The sequence below is a fragment of the Bubalus bubalis genome, chromosome 22 (genome assembly GCF_019923935.1).
Source record: "Bubalus bubalis isolate 160015118507 breed Murrah chromosome 22, NDDB_SH_1, whole genome shotgun sequence".
Classification (NCBI taxonomy): Eukaryota; Metazoa; Chordata; class Mammalia; order Artiodactyla; family Bovidae; genus Bubalus; species Bubalus bubalis.
Genome location: NC_059178.1, coordinates 4,487,933 through 4,509,388, shown reverse-complemented (window position 1 = coordinate 4,509,388; position 21,456 = coordinate 4,487,933). Strand labels below are relative to the sequence as shown.

The following is a 21,456-nucleotide window of genomic DNA, read 5'->3' as shown; positions in this document are numbered from 1 at the left end:
GCTGGAGAATATTTTTTAGCATCACAGTGATGAAACTTGAGGGCTGTTTCTGCAGAAGGTGTGACCCTTGTTGACGCTGCTGGGGAGGCCCTGGCAGAGGGGCCTGGCGAAACGCAGCCCCGGGTGAGCTGATGAAACGCAGACGAGCTGTCCCTGATGGCTCGGAGACAGCCGCATTTGGCAGAGCCCGTGCCAGACCTCAGGTTCAGGTGCTCGTCTCAGAAAAGCAGGATCTCACTGCCTGATAAGGTGATTAAGGCCACAGCAGCATCGGCAGTTCTCCCACCAAGGCTATCAGGCACTTGAAACACACATAGGAAACCCAAAGGTGGGGGAGGGGCAGGGAGGAGGGCAGGTGAAAAATAAGAGTCATATGTTATTTATTTAGAACTGGCATCACCATCACTCTCTGAAGTTCTCTGAGAAAAGCAGAAGCCACAGGAAGGCAGGCTCCACCCTGCTCCCCCGGTGGTCCCCTCCTCGCTCCCAAACACCCCTTTCTGTCATACACACAAACACACACACTCACACCTGCACACACGTGCACATTCTCTGTCTACTTTGATTGCCAGAGTAAGAAGAAAAGAGAGGAAGACCAGAAGAAATCCAGAGAAGAATTGCCATGAGCCCTGGTTGGTTTGGTTTTTTTTTCCAAATTATCAAGAATCGTTCTTGCTGTCAAAGTGGGTTTTGTAACATGGGCATTTCTCTTCTTGAATTTTGTCCAGTTCCAAGAAAGAACACGGAAAAATCCAGAAGTATCGCTGTGTAACCACTTTGCCTCTTTGCAAAAGTATTTTAATGCACTGTACCTGGAAACTGACAGCTTAGATGGAAACCTTTTACGAGACTCACGGCTAAAATTAGCAGCTTCAAGTGGGTGACTTTGAAAGGGACACAACTGCAAATACTCACTCCCTACTGAGCGTTATAATCCTCAAAAGCGAATTGTTTTAACACAGCACAGCGTGTGTGTTGCTATACTTGGGTGGAATGTAACTTCTCACAAGATGAAAAATCGTCATCTAAATTATTAGGTATCAAGGGTACTGGTGATGTGCTCTGTTTATTTCACTTGTATTTCACTTCATTTGAGAAGAAAGATACTGAAAACTCAGGGACTTTAAAATAATGACTGTCTCTTGGGGAACACGTTTCCATGAAATGCAACAAAAAGTAGAAATCACCACATATTTGTGAATGTGGGTATCCACTGGTTTTATTTAAAGCCTGATCCTCTTCACAGCAGAAAGTCATTTCCAGATAAGAGGAGATAATGTTAAGGTGACAGTGAAGAGAGAAAGAGGTTGTGACGATAAAAAAGTAAAAGTATCACACACAGCATGACAGGATAAACCCAACAGAGTAGATAAATGTGATGTGATCTTGAAAGAAGAGTTGCCTGGGAATTCTTAAATGGAAAAGTTGACATTATGAAATTTAATTTTGGTCTTCACAAACAATTTGAAAGACAAGCTCCCTCAACTCCTACCATCCACCCCCTAGCAAAATAAATTTAAGGAACAGAGAATTTATATATAGGACTCCCTAGTGGCTCAGATGGGAAAGAATCTCCCTGCAACTCAGGTGACTCGAGTTCGATCCCTGGGTTGGGAAGATCCCCTGGAGAAGGGATTGGCTACCCACTCTAGTATTCTTGCCTGGATACACACACACACACATACACACACATAATGGATTAGCCATCTCATTAGCCTGCAGCCATCGAATTTCTGATGTTGGTATTAAACTCAGGCCGGGTCACTGTTCTGAATTTTTTATGATTATCTGAAGGAGAAAGAACAGAAGAAGGGATGTTGAAGAGAAAAAAAGGAAGGCATATATTTGTGTCTCTCGCATAGCATCAGAAATACATGAGTTTGTGATTAAAGACATAAGAATGTTTGGCATCATATCAAGTGAAGTAGTACGGAATAGATAAAATGGTTAAGTAAGCTCTTTAAAGCTGCAGGAGAAGGAAGAAAACTCTCTTCACGTGAGAGATTTTTCATCTAAGGAGCAGAGTTGGAAGTGTATTTTTTATCAGATGCCATTTAATTGCTTCTCTGAAAGGCTTTTGAGGCTGTTTTAGTTTCTTGGCATGTGGAATGAATGGGTGCCATGCGACGTACTGGCCACTCTGGGCTCACTGGGGAAGGGGATCTAGTCAGTTTCCAACACGTCTGAACATTTCAAGCAAATCCAGACGGTCCTTTAGCTGCTCTCTGCTCCCATAACTTGGGCTTGAATTGGTCCGTGAGGGGTTTGTCGCTCACCTTATCCCTCCTGGCACAGGAGGTCTTCAAATGCTCGCGTCTAACGGTCTGAGTGACGGATGCCCTTCCCAGCACAGCACATTCTTGGCTGAGCTTTGGTACCAACCACATGTCAGGTCAGATCAGATTTTCTGCCAGGGTCCTCGGGCCAAGCTGGAACTGAGCAGGTCAGTCCGGCTTGCAGGGAGTTGTGTAGGGAGAGTCCCCCCGCTGTGGAGAGCAGCACTTCATCCCCATCCAGGGCCCAGGGATTCTCAGAGCTTCTGCAGTATGTGCGGTTCCTTGTTCAGTGGACGTGACCCGAGTCAGGCCTTTGAGACCTGCATTCAGTTCCCTGTATATTAAAGGGCTGCTAGTCACTCACGGAGAAGGCAATGGCACCCCACTCCAGTACTCTTGCCTGGAAAATCCCATGGATGGAGGAGCCTGGTAGGCTGCAGTCCATGGGGTCGCTAAGAGTCGGGCACGACTGAGCGACTTCACTTTCACTTTTCACTTTCACACATTGGAGAAGGAAATGGCAACCCACTCCAGTGTTCTTGCCTGGAGAATCCCAGGGACAGAGGAGCCTTGTGGGCTGCCATCTATGGGGTCGCACAGAGTCGGACACGACTGAAGCGACTTAGCAGCAGCAGCAGTCACTCAGGTCACCTGGGCTTCCCAGGGGGCTCTGCGGGTAAAGAATCTGCCTGCCAAGGAAGGAGATGCAGGTTCCATCCCTGGGTCAGGAAGATCCCCTGGAGGAGGAAAATGGCAACCCTCTCCAGTATTCTTATCTGGAAAATTCCTTGGATGGAGGAGCCTGGCAGTCTACAGTCCTGCAGTTGCAAAAGAGTCGGACACAACTGAGCAACTGAGTACACGCAGTCACTTAAGTAGGTCAACTCCACAAGTATTCCTTTCCCTCAAGTACAGAAGCGAAGGAACTAGTAATGTTCACAGAACACCTTACAGAAGCATTTAATCCAACTTCCCTGGCAGTTCAGTGGTTAAGACCCCATGCTTCCAATGCAGAGAGCACAGGTTTGATCCCTGATCGGGGAACAAGGATCCCACATGCCATGGGATGTGGTCAAAAATAATACATAAATAAATAAATAAAAATAGCATAAAATAATAGCAATGTATAAGACAAGGGGAAACTGTTACTATATTAGGAGTTTATGATTAACATGTACACATATCAATAACCTCAGATATGCAGATGACACCACCCTTATGGCAGAAAGTGAAGAGGAACTAAAAAGCCTCTTGATGAAAGTAAAAGAGGAGAGTGAAAAAGTTGGCTTAAAGCTCAACATTCAGAAAACTAAGATCATGGCATCTGGTTCCATCACTTCATGGGAAATAGATGGGGAAACAGTGGAAACAGTGTCAGACTTTATTTTTTGGGGCTCCAAAATCACTGCAGATGATGATTGCAGCCATGAAATTAAAAGACGCTTACTCCTCAGAAGGAAAGTTATGACCAACCTAGATAGCATATTGAAAAGCACAGACATTACTTTGCCAACAAAGGTCCATCTAGTCAAGGCTATGGTTTTTCCAGTGGTCATGTATGGATGTGAGAGTTGGACTGTGAAGAAAGCTGAGTGCTGAAGAATTGATGCTTTTGAACTGTCGTGTTGGAGGACTCTTGAGAGTCCCTTGGACAGCAAGGAGATCCAACCAGTCCATTCTAAAGGAGATCAGTCCTGGGTGTTCTTTGGAAGGACTGATGCTAAAGCTGAAACTCCAATACTTCGGCCACGTGATGTGAAGAGTTGACTCATTGGAAAAGACTCTGATGCTGGGAGGGATTGGGGGCAGGAGGAGAAGAGGACAAAAGAGGATGAGATGGCTGGGTGGCATCACCGACTCAATGGACATGAGTTTGAGTGAACTCTGGGAGTTGGTGATGGACAGAGAGGCCTAGTGTGCTGCAATTCATGGGGTCGCAAAGAGTTGGACACGACTGAGCAACTGAACTGAACTGAACTGAACTGAACACACTACTATATATAAAACAATCAACAAAGACCTACTCGATAGCACAGGGAACTCTACTCAATATTCTATGATAATCTAAATGGGAAAAGAATCTGAAAAAGAATAGATACATGTATATGTGTACCTGAAACTAACAAAGCATTATAAATCAACTATGTGCACAGTCATTCAGTCGTGTTTGACTGTTTGTGACCCCCTGGACTATAGTCCACCAGGCTTCTCTGTCCATGGAATTTCCCAAGCAGGAATACTGGAATGGGTTGCCATTTCCTTCTCCAGTAAATCAACTATATTCCAATATAAAATTTAAAAAAATTTTTTTAAGAAGTATTTAATACATCTTGTTCCTAAAGTACCTAATACAGCTACCTAAAACCGCAAGAATCAAAACCAGGTTAAAATTCAATTTCACTGTGTATGACAGTCTAAGTACCCAAAAAAAACCCCAAAAACCCAAGCCTCTACGATAAGATTTTAGCACAGTTATTCCTATGCTTCAGTTTCACTTCAAAACAGTCACCAAAAAAGTATTACAACTGTCAGAATAGGAGAATATATCAATTTTTACAAATTTATCGATTGAGCCTGAGGCCCAATTTCACAAATACTAAGTCAAATTAATTATTTGATTGGTGTATGGAAGTTTAAATTTTTAAAAATATTTGTGTATGGTATGTATATTAAGTATTTTACAAACGTTTCATTTTAAGGCTTTCCTTCTGATTATCAGAGTAAAATGTACTCATTACTAAAAATTTCTGATATTTTTATATAAAACATTTTAGATCTCCCACAACCCAAAGATAACCACCATTTTGGTGTATCTCCTTCTGCTCTTGTATTTTCTCTTTGTGCATTTTTTATGCTTTCTTTTCTCTTGTTTGTTTGTCGGGTTTTGTTACTTAACATGGGCCTGTCGTTCAGAATTCTTTAGCCTACATACCGTTCTGTCGGATGAATGTGTTATACTACTTTATGTGGCCAGTGTGCTAATCCTAGATACTTAGGTTGCTTATGCATTTCTGCTTTTATAAACCATGATGTGATACACATTGTTGTAAATAAATCTTTGGGCACATCACTCTAGTCTAAGGATAGGATGTTAAAAGTGGCACCGAGGGACTGATGTCGTGGCACATTGGAGGAAGCAGTTGCTGTTTCTCCGGGCCCTGGTCCTGAGGACGCGGTCCAGGTGGTCCCTGGCCTCTTCCTACCCACCCCTCTGCCCTCTGGCAGGTGGAGCAGTGCAGGCCTGGGTGAAGGAGTACCCCCTGGCAACTATGGGAACTATGGCTATCCTAATAGTGGGCATAGTGCCTGTGAAGAGGAGAATGAGAGACTCACGGAAAGTCTGAGAAACAAAGTAACTGTGATAAAATCTCTTTCCATTGAAACAGGGCATGAAGTTAAACATCAAAATAAATTATTAGTTGAAATGGACTCACGGTTTGATTCTACAACTGGATTTATAGGTAAAACTATGGGAAAACTGAAGCTTTTATCCAGAGGAAGCCAAACGAAGTTGCTGTGCTGTGATGCTATTCTCATTGTCTTTTTTGTCATTCACTGGATTATTAAACTGAGGTGGTACAAGTCAGTGTGAGTTTGGAATTTGTTCCAACTTAACAGCTTGGAGTACCACATCAGTAAAAAAAAAAATCAGCATCAAAACATTCCCAAATTTCAGCTACTATGGCTCTTCCCATCAAAGAGTGCTGAATCTTGTTTTATAAATCGATAATACAGTGCTCTTTGGATACTGTTTCTTAATGATTCACTTTTTGCCCCTATTTTCAGGGGTACTGAGATGTTCTGAGGTTCACCCTGGCCCTACCAATTTTTTCCTGTTTTTTGCTGTGAGATTAAAGAGCAGTTGTAAAATTCTGTTGTGACCATAAATGTAGGTTTCTGTTCCACATAAAGAACTTCGTGAGAGAGCAGTAATGCCTAGAGGGCCTGGTGCTGTGCTCTTGAGGTGGAGAGCAAATCTGTGATGGATGGGGAATGTGTTTTCCTGAATTGTCATCACCCCCATGTTGTACTCTTCTTTCCTCCTTTATTTCGTTTAAATTGTGGGCTGTTTTGTGTTTTTTTACCTACAATTTTCCTAATAATTTTTGATGATATGACTCTTCTTCCCCCTCTACCCAAGGACCTCAGTCTTTACTAAAACGTGTTCTTTTGGCATATTTCTAGTAGGATCCAAACAAATATGTACCAGTATAGTTGTCATTTTATGTTAACTTTATATATATATAACATTGACTTGGCTTATAATAGTTTTATGATTTTAGCCCCTTAGGCCATTTGGTTATCATTTATGACAGAATAATGTGAAGCTAAAGTAATTGCTAAGCTCTGAATGGAAATAAAATGTTCAGGAAAAGTAGTTGCCTCTGCTTTATTATGTGCTCAAAATAAATATTGGAAATACTCAGACATTGAACTTGGGGTTAAGGACACTGTTGTTTTAATCCAATGTATTTGTTTACAGGAAACAAAATGCAAAAATGGACTGCTAGGTAGATGTCAAAATGTTGTGAAATTGTCTGTATTGCTACTGTTTTGGAATTTGCTCATTTATGGGCTTCAAAAATAAAATTTTTAATAAAATTTTTTAAAAAGTGGCATCAAGGGATCAAAAGTTACAAAGATTTTAAGGTTTTGAAATATACTGCCAAACAAAACTCCATCAGTTGTACTGCATTTTGTCTCCACCAGCACGAGGGAGCCTGCCCATCTTACTTCGAGAGTAGTAACTCTTGGCACTGAACGCTATTACTGACGACGTTTCTGCCAATCTTAGAAGCAGAATTTCTTCGATTGCCAATGAGGTTAAGTAGTGTTTTACAAGTCCTTTGGACCTTCTTTCATGAGTTGAATTTTCAATTTCTGGGGTCAGCTTTGCTTGTTGAGTGTTTTCCTTTTGCACATATTAAAAACACTTCTTAAATAATTTGCTACAAATAAGCTCTATCTTCCAATTGGTGGTTTTGACACATAGACGTTATGAATTTGTGAAGTCTTGAAATGTAGAAGCTATGAATTTTTATTTAATAAAAGCTATGCAGGAAGGCGGAAAAGGGAGTTGGTTTTTTTTTTTTTAAGAGTACAGGGTTTCAGTTTTGCAAGATGAAAGTTTTGAAGAGTTATTTGACAACAGTGTGAATATACTTACCACTACTACATTGCACACTTAAAAATGGTTAACGTGAAAATTTTTATGTTATTTTTTAACCACAATCTTTAAAAAGCAATCTTTTTCTTGTGGTTTCTTCCTTTGCTTATAAAGCCCTGTTTCTATGTGCACTTTTCCACTACCCCATACTACCCCATGGCAGAGTAGAGAGTAGTAATGCACACTTCATGGCAAATAGATGGGGAAACAGTGGAAACAGTGACAGACGTTATTTTCTTGGGCTGCAAAATCACTGTGGACGGTGACTGCAGCCATGAAATTAAAAGACACGTGCTTTTGGAAGAAAAGATGTGACAAACCTAGACAGCATATTAAAAAGCAGAGACGTTACTTTGCCTACAAAGGTCCATCTAGTCAAAGCTATGGTTTTTCCAGTAGTCATGTGTAGATGTGAGAACTGAACAGTAAAAAAGGCTGAGCACCAAAGAATTGATGCTTTCAAACTGTGCTGCTGGAGAAAACTCTTGAGAGTCCCCTGAACTGCAAGGAGATCAAACCAGTCCATCCTAAAGGAAATCAACCCCAAATATTCATTGGAAAGACTATTGATGAAGCTGAAACTCCAATACTTTGGTCACCTGATGTGAAGAGCTTACTCATTGGAAAAGACCCTGATGCTGCAGGGTCTGAAGGCAGGAGGAGAAGGGGACAACAGAGGATGAGATGGTTGGATGGCATCACCAACTCCATGGACATGAGTTTGAGCAAACTCCAGGAGATGGTGAAGGACAGGGTAGCCTGGTGTGGTACAGTCCATGGGGTTGCAAAGAGTCAGACATGACTGAGCTACTGAAGAACAACAACAACAGGATCAATTTGTGCCTTTTTCCTTAACCCAGATATCTAGGATTCTCAGTTTCCTTGGTGCTTTAGGGGCTTCCACCCTTCACAGCTAAGAGAGTGATACGGGTATAGGTACAATAGTAGGGTTTTGGTCTAAAGACTAGATATTTTTCTGCCATTAAAAAAAGAATGAAATGGGAATTAGGTCTTTCTACTATGACTCATGTGAAGAGTTGACTCATTGGAAAAAACTCTGATGCTGGGAGGGATTGGGGGCAGGAGGAGAAGGGGATGGCAGAGGATGAGATGGCTGGATGGCATCACCGACTCAATGGACATGAGTTTGAGTGAACTCCGGGGGTTGGTGATGGACAGAGAGGCCTAGTGTGCTGCAATTCATGGGGTCACAAAGAGTTGGACACGACTGAGCAACTGAACTGAACTGAACTGAACACACTACCATATATAAAACAATCAACAAAGACCTACTCGATAGCACAGGGAACTCTACTCAATATTCTATGATAATCTAAATGGGAAAAGAATCTGAAAAAGAATAGATACATGTATATGTGTACCTGAAAGGCCTGGTGTGCTGCAGTTCATGGGGTCACAAGGAGTCGGACACAACTGAGCAACTGAACTGAACTGAGCTGAACTATGACTCAATGAGGAGGCTAGAAAATCTTCTCACTCTAAAGCAACTATAAAGATAGACAATGTAGGCAGCCATTTTAATGCTCTGAAAATCACCATTTGATTGCTCATGTAACAATATGAGAAGCATTTATGGTTGAGAAAATCTCAACTTTGGGTACTAACAGCAAGTCTCTATGACATTCTTGTTGGTCATACAAGATGGACAGGGAGGCCTGGCATGCTGCAGTCCATGGGATCACAAAGAGTAGGACACAACTGAGCAAGTGAACTGAACTGAACTGATGACATTCTTGACTGGTTGTTGTTGCTCAGTTGCTAAGTCATGTCTGACTCTTTGCAACCCCATGGACTGCAGCACACCAGGCCTTCCTGTCCATCACCAAATCCTGGAGTTTACTTAAACTCATGTCCATTGAGTCAGTGATGCCATCCAACCATCTCATCCTCTGTTGTCCCCTTCTCCTGCCTTCAATCTTTCCCAACATCAGCGTCTTTTCCAATGAGTCACTTCTTCGCATCAGATGGCCAAAGTATTGGAGTTTCAGCTTCAACATCAGTCCTTCCAATGAATATTCAGGACTGATTTCCTTTAGGATGGACTGGTTGGATCTCCTTGCAGTCCAAGGGACTCTCAAGAGTCTTCTCCAACTCCAGCACACCAGTTCAAAAGCATCAAATTGTTGTTTTTTTCTGACACCAATATCACGATCCAGAAAAAAAAAATTGGGAAATTGAGTTTTATTAAAATTAAAAATTCCTTTGTTTTAAAGGATATCACTACACACCACAGACTGAGATAAAGTGCAAACCATTATATATATATATTTATATATGATAACATATTATGTATATTCTTTAATCTATATATATGTATACTTGAAATGTATATATTATTGAAATATCTCAAAACTCAACATTAGAAAGACAAATAACCCAACTAAAAAATGGACAAAAGTGTTGACTAGACATTGAACTAAATAAAATACACAAATGGCTAATAAGCACATGAAAGGATGCTCAGCACCATTAATCATTAAGGGATTAGACCATAATGAGATACCACTACATACCCGGTAGGATGGCTGTAATAAAAGAGACAGACAATACCACATACATTCACATGGATCTGAAAAAACTGGAACGCGGATACACTGCCAGTGGCATGGCCACTTTGGAAAACAGTTTGGCAGTTTCTTAAACCATATCATACCTGACCATACGACCGAGCAATTCCACTCCTAGAAATCTACCTATAAGAAATGAAAACACATATCCAAACAAAAACCTGTATGCCAAAAAGTGGAAACAGTCCAAGGAGCAGTCAACCAGTGAATGGATAAAACAAATTATAGTACATCCGTCCATACTATTCAGCAGTAAAAGCAAAAGGACCCAGATACATGCTACAACTCGGAAGAAAGGCAAAAACATTATGCTAAGTAAAGGACTAGATGCAGGGGCTGCCCTGGTGGACCAGTGGTGAAGAATCCGCCTGCCAGTGCCAGGGACACGGGTTTGATCCCTGAGATGCCACATGCCTGGGGGCAACTAAGCCCTGGGTCCGAATGACTGTGCCCGTGCTCTAGAGCCTGTGCTCTGCAATGAGAGAAGCTACCACAGTGAGAAACCCACACACTGCAACTGGAGTGGCCCCCACTCACCAAGATTAGAGAAAGCTCGAGGGGCAACAAAGACCCAGTACAGCCAAAAATCAGTAAATAAATAAATCTAAAAATTAGGTGCAAAAGGCCGTATAATGAATTGTGCTGTTTGTAAAATGAAATGTCCAGAAGAGACAAATTTATACAGAGAAAAAAGATGTCAGCAGTTACCTCGGCCCTGGGGCAGGCGGGAAGATAAGCTGCAAATGGACACGATGGAACTTAGGGAAATGATGAAATGCTCTGAAGCCAGATGGTGGTAAATGGCTGCACAACTATCAATATATTAAACACTGTTGAGTCATACACTAACATTCGGAGAATTTTATTTTATGTAATCTATATTTCAGTAAAACTTTTTAAAAATGTATAAGAAAACAGTTAATGGCTCCCTTGTCTATCCTTTAAAATTATTTTTGATTTGAATTTCATATTCTTTCCAGAATACTGAAGTATAATTTGTATAAAGTTTGCAAATCTTTTCTCGCATCCTGCAGGTTGCCTTTCCACTGCTTCCTTAGCTGTGCAAAAGCCTTTTAGTTCGACATAGTCTCACTTGGGTATTATTGCTTCTGTTGCTTGTGATTTTGGTGTCATATTCAAGGTATCATTGTCAAGATCAATGTCAAGAACCTTTTCCCGTCTGTTTTCTTCTAGTTTTATGGTTTCAGATGTTATTTACATTCAAATCTTTAATTCATTTGAGTTACTTTTTGTGTACAGTGAAAGTATCCAGTTTCATTCTTTTGCAGGTGGATATCCAGTTTCAGAGCAGTATTTATAGAAGAAACTTTCCTCATTGTGTGATCTTGGCACCTACTTGTAAAAATTTAGTTGACACTATACAGGCGGTTCTACTTCTGGACTCTCTATTCTCTTTCATTGGTCTCTGTTTTTATGACAGTACAATACTGCTTTGATTACTATTACTTTATAATAGAATTTGAAATAAGGCAGTATAATGCCTCCAGCTTTGTTCTTCTTTCTCAAGTTCACTGTGGCCATTCAGGGTTTTCTGTGATTCCCATATGAATTTTAGGATTACTTTTTCTGTTTGTGTAAAGAAGTCTTTGCAATTTTTATAGAGATTACATCAGAACTATAGATTGCTTTAGGTAAGTATGGACATCTCAACAATGTTAATTCTTCTGATCCATGAATACAGGATATCTTTCCATTTATTGTGTCTCCTCTGATTTCACTGGTGTTCTATAGTTCTCATGGTGCAAGCCTTTCACCCCCTCAGCTAAGTTTATTCCTAAGTACTTTATTCTCTTTGGTGCTATTGTAAATGGGACTGTTTCTCAATTTCCTTCTCACCTGGTGCCTTGTTTGGTATATAAAACTGACCTTTGTATGTTGATTTTGTAGCCAGCAACTTCATTGAATTCATTTATTCTAATGGTTTTTTTGTGGAGTCTTTAGGGTTTTCTACATATAAGATCATATCATCTGCAAACAGACACAATTTGTGCGTGTGTGTGTGTGTGTGTGTGTGTGTAACTTTTTATTTTATATTGGAATACAGTTGATTAACAATGTTGTGATAGTTTCAGGTGTGGAGCAAAGTGACTCGGTTATACATCAACACGTATCTATTCTTTCTCAAATTCTTTTCCCATTTAGGTTGTCACTCAACATGGAGTAGGGTTCCTGTGTTATATGGTAGGTCCTTGCTGGCTATCCATTTTAAATAGAGCAGTGTGTACACGTCAGTCCCCATCTCCCTAACTGTCCCTTCCCCCAGTCCTTCCCCTCTGGTAAAAACAGAGATAATTTTACTCCCCCGTTCCAATTTGGACTCCTTTTAATGACCTTCATAGTGACGAAAACCATAGAACCTATTTGGTAAACCTGTAACTTTGAATGGTTACTTTGGATTTCAGTTCCCATGAGTCCAAGAAGCAGATGCCTGGTGAATAAATCCTCCCGAACCTGATATTCCTCGTGACAGATATCCAGGGAGCCAAAGGCCTGGGACAAGAATTACCACCAGCCACCTCGTGTGACACTTGCTCAACTGACAGTGTCATGATGCTGCTCTCAAACGTAACAAGACCCCACACGAGACCATCCTCCAACAAACGTGAAGGTGGAGGGGCACCGTGTGTGCCCCAAGGATCTCTGCAAAGGTCAGGGGGACAGCGCTCCTGAACACATGTTGCCTGCTGGTCAGGTAGCCTTGAAGACTTTAATGCCTCAAATTCTGCATTCATAACATTCTTATTTTTATTATTTTATTTTTGGCTGTGTTAGGTCTTCGTTGCTGCACAAGCTTTTTCTCTGGTTGCAGGGCATGGGCTTCTCATTGCGGGGGCTTCTCTTGTTGCAGAGTACAGGCTCTTAGGGCGCTCCAGCTTCAGCGGTTGTGGCTTGTGGGCTCAGCAGCTGCAGCTCCTGGTCTCTAGAGCCCAGACTCAATAGCTGCGGTGCAGGGACCTGGTTGTTCCACAGCATGTGGGACCTTCCCAGATCGGGATTGAAGCCGTGTCTCCTGCATTGGCAGGTGGGATTCTTTACCACTGAGCCATGAGGGAAGCCCAATAACATTCATTCTAGAACGCAGAAAAGCTAATCTGATCTTAAGTCAGGGTTTTGGCAAAATATGATGTTTCCTGTTCCTATCATTTAGTTTTCTAGTTATGCCATCAATTAAGAGGCCAATCGACTTTACCTAATTGATAAATAGCAGGAAAAGGGTAAGTTCCTTGCTGTTGTTCAGTCGCTAAGTCATGTCCAACTCTTTTCCACCCCAGGGACTGCAGCACACTAGGCATCCCTGTGCTTCACTATGTCCCAGAGCTTGCTCATACTCATGTCCAATGAATCGGTGATGCCACCAAGCCATCTCATCCTCTGTCACCCCCTTCTCCTTTTGCCTTCAATCTTTCCCAGCGTAAGAGTCTTTTCCAATGAGTCAGTTCTTCACATCAGGTGGCCAAAGTATTGGAGCCTCATCTTCAGCATCAGTCCTTCTGATGAGGGTTGATTTCCTTTAGGATGGACTGGTTTGATCTCCCTGCTGTTCAAGTGACTCTCAAGAGTCTTCTCCAGCACCACAGTTTAAAAACATCAATTCTTCAGTGCTCAGCCTTCTTTATGGCCCAACTCTCACATCCATACATGACTACTGGAAAAACCATAGTTTTGACTATATGGACCTTTGTCAGCAAAGTGAGGTCTCTGCTTTTTAATACACTGTCTAGGTTTGTCATAACTTTTCTTCCAAGATAAGTTCCTTACCTGGAGCAAAACTTCACAAAGGCAGTATCTCCCCCAGCTCATAGCTTTCTGAAGCCCACTCTACCCACCATTGCCTCTCTCACTTTCTTGAACTTCAGAGTCCTACACAAACTCCATGCAATGAGATTCCTGTCTAGGTGTAAAAGATTTCTGTGGCTGAGTTCTGGGCTTCATTTTCTGGCATGTTTTCACTGCCTCCATGAGAGGATTTATGCCCACATCCCTTGAAAACATGGCCCTTCTTTCTCTTTGTTTTCTCGTAAGTTGTACAAACCTATCTTCCTGAAGTCAGAAAGAGAACCTCATACCAGGGTGAAAAATATCATCTCCACCTGCAGGTGTCTCTACATGTGATCGTGACAGTAAAACAACCAGTTAGCATGTGTGTGTGTTACCCAAGCATTCTCCACATTCACTTACTTTATGAGTGTTCACTGGAGTCCATTTGTTTCTGTCCAACTCCCCCCACCCCTTAGTGATGGGACCATGGCCACAGCATACCAACCACCTCCTGCCAGGTCAGCCACTCTCACCACAGGCGGCTTCTTTACCACTGAGACACCAGGAAAACTGCCCCTCCCCCACCCCTGCCCATCATTAATGGAATACAGCTAATGAGAGGCTAATAAAACCTCTCAGCCTGACATCCCTGAGTCCTCTCTTGTGATGAAAGATGACCTAGAAGCAAATTCTGTGGGAAATGTAGGTCTTGTTTCAGGATTGTTCTGCTCCTGTGTAGTCAGGATGCCAACATTATCTTCAAACATTCAAGCTGCCCAGGTTCTTCGACTTTGTCCATTTCAGCCATACTTCAGCTTCATCAACTGGTAATGGGTATGGATCAGAGCTTAATCGATGACACAGACTGTCCATGGCATGTATCATCAGTAGTTCCGAGACCTCCCAAGGCGAATATATTTTATACTGCTGAGAAGCTGGACCACCCAAGAGCTCCCTCCCAGGACCAGAACACCTTGACCCTTCAGTAGAAATGCTTCCCTGGACTCTGCTCCTCCCCCGTTGGCCCATCTCTTTATTTTCCCTCAAACACACTCTTTTATCATCTCTCCCACTGTAGCCTTGCTGACACCTTCCTTCCACCTCCTCCCAACCTTCCTCCTTCTCCCTCCTCTGAACTCAGGATATGTCACTCATTTGTTTTGAAATTCTGAATTCCTAGAATTCTTTTTTTTTTTTTTCCAGCTGTGCTGGGTCTTCGTTGCATCATGGGCTTTCCGCTCGTTGCAGCGAGTGAGGGCTACTCCTTTGTTGTGGTGCACGGGCTTCCCACTGCAGGGGCTTCTCCTGTTGCAGAGCACATGCTCCAGGATGTGCAGGCTCAGCAGCTGCAGCTCTCGGGCTCTAGAGCCCAGGCTCAATGGTTGTGGTGCCCGGGCTTAGCTGTTCTGTAGCACGTGGGATCTTCCCGGACCAGGGATCGAACCTGTGTCTCCTGCATTGGCAGGTGGATTCTTTACCAGTGAGCCATCAGGGAAGCCCCTCAAATTCTTAAAGTTGGTGGTGATGGTCAAAGTTTTTTTTTTTTTAGCAAATCCTGGGCAGGAAGACATTCTCCTGAATTCTCTTGTTTTAAGATTTTTTTTTTTTAAGCTACCTAAATCTTTGATACACTTGGAATTTGTTTTGGTGTAATGCATGAATCAAGGAAACAGTTTTTCCCATTTGTCTCAGCACCTATTTATTCAAATTTTCCCCAGTGATTCTTTTTAATATAAATTTATTTAATTGGAGGCTAATTACTTTACAATATTGTAGTGGTTTTGCCATACACTGACATGAATCCGCCACAGGTGCACATGTGTTTCTCATCCTGAACCCCCCTCCCACCTCCCTCCCCATCCCTTCCCTCTGGGTCATCCCAGTGCACCAGCCCCGAGTACCCGGTCTCATGCATCAGACCTGGACTGGCGTCCCCAGTGATTCAAAACGTCATCTTCATTATAATTTAAGTTCTCATCTATCTGGGGTCTCTTTTTATGGTTCTATATTCTGTTCCACTGATCTGCCTAGCCATGGAATGACATGAAACTGTTCTAGTACTTAAGGCTTTTTAAATCTAATTTGATATTTGCTAGAGCTGGTCTTTTCTCACTATGCATGCTTTTCTCCTTGTTATTACCGTTTACTTTTCCATATGAACTCGATAATCATCTTGTCTGGTCCCCTTCCACCAAACCGCTATTGCTGACATCAGATCTGAATTTCAAAACTGATTCTGGCTACAGTGTGAAGAACAAGGGTACATGAGGGAAGACCAGTGTGAAATGCTATCACACAAGTTCATAAGAGAGGTGAGGGTCACCTGGACTAGGAGGGTGACAGCAGAGACGAAAGAAGACAGGATCAAGTGATACGGAAAAATTAAAATTGGCAGGACTTAGTGACAAAAGTAATTTGATAGTTTAGGAAGAGGTAGGTGGCTTAGGTGGTTTTCTAGTCTTGCCTGGACAATCCTGGGATTTACTCCATGTCTGTAAAGATCCAATCCGGAACAATCCAAGGATGCAATGTTAGTTTGGGGGTTGTCCTGAAAATCAGGGTGCTTTTGGAAAAGACTTGGAGTTCTTTGTAAGGAGATATCATGGGTTCAGACAAGATGCCCCAAAGTGAATTGCCTCCCCCAGCCAGTATCAGGTATCAGGAATGCTAAACCAGCTTCTAGAACATTTCACGGGCTGTGGGGGGTGTACCCATGACCTCAAACCACGTGGCTCTAAATGGCAATAGTGTATTCTGAGACATTCCATCACATCATATTTGCAGAGGCAACCTGTGGTTAGTGAAGAAAAAAATACTTCAAAAGTTTTCCTTTCTTCAGTTCCTCAAAAAGTGGTATTACTGTAAGTCTCCACTCCTAGGTATATTATACCCAAAAGAATTACAAATGAGAACACAAAGAGACCCTTATATACCCATGTTCATAGCAGCGGTATTCACAACAACCCAAAGCTGTAAATAGCTCAAATGTCCATCATCAGATGAATGGACAAACAAATGTGCCAAATCCATACAATGGACTATGAAGCAGCCTTTGAAAGGAAGGAAATTCTGACACATGCTATAACACAGAGGGTCCAAGGAAGCACTATGGTGAAATAAGCCAGAAACAAACGGACAAATACAGGATTCCATTTATGCAAAGTACCTAGAATAGGCAAATTCATAGAAACAGAAATAGAGGTTACCAAGGAGCTGGAGGAAAGGGGAAACGGGGAGTTATTATTAAATGGATATAGAGTCTGTTTGGCATGATTAAAAGCTTCAGGGAATAAGTAGTGGTGATGGTTGTACAACGTTGACAATTTAATGCCACTTAACTGTACACTTGTTGCTGTCATTTCATCGTTAAGTCATGTCCGACTCTTTGCGACCCCATGGACTGTAGCCTGCCAGGCTTCTCTATCCATGGGATTTTCCAGGCGAGGATACTGGAGAGGGTTGCCATTTCCTTCTCCAGAGGATCTTCCCAACCCAGGGATTGAATCTACATCTCCTGCGTTGGCAGGTGGATTCTTTACTGCTGAGCCACCAGGGGAGCCCTAATTGGACAATTAAAAGTGGCTAAAATGGTAAAAAATGTTATGTGTATTTTACCATATTTGAAACGGATAGAAAAAAATCACAGGAACTAACATAATATGGTAGGTCAATTATACTTTAAAAACAAATAAACAAGCAAACAAACTCATAGAAAAAAAGAGATTAGATCTGTGGATACCAGTAGTGGGGAATAGAGGGAAGAGAAACTGAAGGAAAGCAATCAAAGGGTAGGAACTTCCAGTTACAAGATAAATAAGTACTAGGAATATAGTGTACAACATGGTTAATGTAATTAACATTGTTGCATGTTACATATGAAAGTTGAGAGTAAATCCTAAGAGTTCTTATCAAGCAGAAAACTTTTTTTCCATTTCTTTAATTTTGTGTCTCTGTGTGATGATGAATGTTCACTGAACTTATACTGATAATCATTTCATGATGTATGTAAGTCAAGTATTTGTGCTGCACACCTTAAACTCATAAATTTAGAATAGAAAGTCTTAAATTATACCTCAATAAACCTGGAAGGAAAAATGATTCACTTTATGTTGCATGTATTTTACCAAACTAAAAAAGAATATGTTTTTTTAAAGTTTCCTTTTCTTATGAAAGAATGTGCCATAACAGAGGGGCCTCCCCTCACCACTAAGACAAATTCTGACCACGTGATTACAGCTATATGTCATATTAGCTCTCAGAGACCCAGGTTTTGCAAAGTAGGCAACGCACTCTCTCACTCAAAACAATGCAAAATATTTTGGGAAACAAACTGTACTGCCTGTATCTCCGGAAATCCCCTCCCAAGTGGCTAACCACAAAGGGAGGAAACATAACTCGATGAAACCAAGTTTACAGTCAAAACCTAGAGTCCCTATTACTTCGTTCTGTACTAGAGCAAGGCAGTGCAAGCAGGCACTTGGGAACGATGTGACTGATTGCAGCGGTTAAGCTTGCTCTGCCCTGGTCTTTCTTTATGCCATCATGTAGGCATAATCTTATTTCCAAATGTATTTTGAAGCAAATAGGTCTAAGGCATTCGACTAAACAGAAGCTATTTAAAACTCAGTTGGCAGATCACCTGAAAATTCAGTTAACAGAATTAGGCAGTGTCCTTTGAAGAGCTCTGAAGACAGCTGGGGATGAAACTGTATTACTGTTGGTAAAACTGATACTACAAATAACCGCTGAGCTAGATTACCAAGTTGCCAATGCTACTTCCATGCAAAAAAGGAGTGTGTGTGTGTGTATATATATATATATATATATATATATGTTTGTTCCAGAGGACGCCCTAAGAGGAATCTGTCATAAAATGCAGGAGCATCTAAATGCAAGAACAGGGACATCCCTAATGATCCAGTGGTTAAGAATCCACCTTTCAATGCAGAGCACACAGGTTTGATCCTTGATCGGGGAACTAAGATCCCACATGCCATGGGGCAATCAGAGAGCCTGTGTGCTGCAACTAGAGAGAACCTGCTCACTGCAGCGAAGACCCACCACAGCCAAAATCATCATCATCATAAAATGAATAAACAAACATGTCTAATCCTCACAATGACTGTACAAGACATTCTTCCCATTTAAATAAATAAATAAATGCAAAAACAACCTATCCATTGAGTGAAGAGTACTATGTTTTCCAGAAGAAAAGAAAGGATAATTGATTAATACTGTACAAATAAGCAGATGGAAATTACTTATAGTGATAAAATTCTTGGGGAAATTCTACACAAGCGAATTTTTCTAACCACCTAGTCATAATGATATGAAAGAGTATGCAAAGCTCCAAGTGTTGGCTCAGTGACAGTAAATGACAGGTAGGAATAAAGGGAAATGCTTCTCAAGGGAGGAAAGTAATAAGCCTTCCAAGTCATTGCTATATATCATGAAGATGTGGGAGCTTTTACATCCGCAAGTTTATGGATATCAATGAGTTTGGGGAAATACCAAGTTAAGGAAGATAAGGGTAACAGGATGGTAAAGTGAAATTTTCAGCTGAGGCCCCTGAAGTCAACTTTAAGCTCTAAAGAGGTACAAGAATACTTAATAAAGGATTTATAAAGCAGATGACATAAGTTTAGAAAGAACGATTACACACCTATTAGAATGACCAAAAATTGGAACATAGACAATACGAAGTTTTGGCCTGGTTGTGGGGCAACAGGAACTCTCATTCATTGGTGTCTTAGTGTGAGTTGCTCTGTTGTGTCCGACACCTTGCGAACCCCTGGACTGTAGCCCACCAGGCTCCTCTGTCCAAGAAATGGGACTGGGTTGCCATTTCCTACTCCAAGGGATCTTCCTGACCCAGGGATTGAACCCACATCTCTTTCATCTCTTGTGTTGGCAGGCAGATTCTTTTACCACTGCACCACCTGGGAAGCCCAAATCTGTAGAATGAATGTATAACATCCAGAGTGAATTTTTTAAAGTAAACTGTGAACTTTGGTGGAGAAGGCAATGGCACCCCCCACTCCAGTACTCTTGCCTGGAAAATCCCATGGATGGAGGAGCCTGGTAGGCTGCAGTCCATGGGGTCGCTAGGAGTCAGACCTGACTGAGCAACTTCACTTTCACTCATTGGAGAAGGAAATGGCAACCCACTCCAGTGTTCTTCCCTGGAGAATCCCAGGGACGGGGGAGCCTGGTGGGCTGCCGTCTATGGGGTCACACAGAGTCGGACACGACTGAAGTGACTTAGCAGTAGCAGTAGCAGTGAACTTTGGGATAATGATGATGCGGCAGTATAGGTTCATCAATTCTACCAAATGTGTCATTTTAATGAGTGATGTTGATAACGGGGGAAGCTATATACATGTAGGTACAAGGGGTATATGGTGCTACATTTGAGATTCAACAGATGCAAAAAAAAAAAAAAAAAAAAAAAAAAAACCCTCAGATAAGGAACTTTCCTTGTCTGGCTAAAAGCAATAACTTCTGGGAAATAAGGCTCCCATAAATTCCTCTTCAGGGTGGACGTACACCCAACAAGGGAGAAGCCAAATAAAACCTAACCCAATTCCCTTCTCCAAAGAAGGAACAAGGAAGTGGTTGCCAGGGATGAGGGTGGAGCAGGTAAACAGCTGGAGCTCAGAAGACTTTTAGGGCAGTGAAAATACGGTGTATTATAACGATGGCTGTGTCCTTGTGTGTCACTGCGTGTGTGTGTGTGCCTCAGGAACAAGAAAGCCACTCAGACCTGCATAAACAAGCAGTGCCTCAAGAACAAGAAAGCCACTCAGACCTGCATAAACAAGCATTGTCGCAAACTTTCTCATCTCCCACCTCTTTTCCTAAAACCCATTTGTCTTTCCAAAGAAGCCTATTTGTTTGTTCTTCCCATAAGACTTTCTTCCACTCAGTTAGGTATATAATTCTTTAACCATTTAAGAGGCCAGCTATTTCCTTTGATGGTTCCCATGTGCATTGGAAACAAACCCTTTCTCCTGCTCATTCATTGTTTACCAGTGTAATTCACAGGCCCCAGGTACAGAACAGAAGAGGGTAGAAGGAAAGTTTTTCTCCCTTCCCCCACAGCAAAAAGGGAAAAATCTGTCAGCTCAGCCAACTGCAGTGCAGGAAAGGTGAGTGTGAGTTGGGCTTCGGGGACAACCACAAGCAAGGTGGGAGCGCCGCTTTCTCCATCTCTCATTGCTGCTTCACTCTCTTCCTCTGTGGACGGGTTCTTCCCCATAGCTGGCGGGGACACGGCTGTAGGAGGGCTGACTCATACTTCATAGGCTTGCCAACCGAGAGAGCCGGAGACCCTCTTCATCAAGTCGAAGGTCAGAGATCCCCAGGACTAGGCTTCCCTGGTGGCTCAGTGGTAGAGAATCAGCCCGCCAATGCAGGGGACACGGGTTCCACCCCTGGTCCAGGATGATCCCACATGCCTCGGAGCAACTAAGCCCAAGCACCACGACTACTGAGCCCGGGAGCCAAAACGACTGAGCCCACAGGCCCTGGAGCCTGTGCTCCGCAACGAGAGAGGCCACTGCAGTGAGAAACCCTCGCCCCTCGCCTGGAGAGCAGCCCCCTCTCTCCACGACTAGAGAAAAACCCTCGCAGCAGTGAAGACTCA

General features: G+C 42.2%; 2 protein-coding genes across 2 annotated transcripts in view; one reads left to right on the top strand and one right to left on the bottom strand.

Moving 5' to 3' along the window:
* ALPK2 (alpha kinase 2) overlaps positions 1-21,456 on the bottom strand; it is a 157,801-nt gene that overhangs the window by 135,162 nt on the left and 1,183 nt on the right. The gene's annotated exons all lie outside the window — the stretch shown is intronic.
* On the top strand, positions 157-6,654 carry LOC123331238 (BET1 homolog). The gene is made up of 2 exons (XM_044934727.1): positions 157-249; positions 5,410-6,654. Exons 1-2 carry the CDS (start codon positions 157-159, stop codon positions 5,866-5,868), a joined length of 552 nt encoding a protein of 183 aa, XP_044790662.1. The 3' UTR covers positions 5,869-6,654.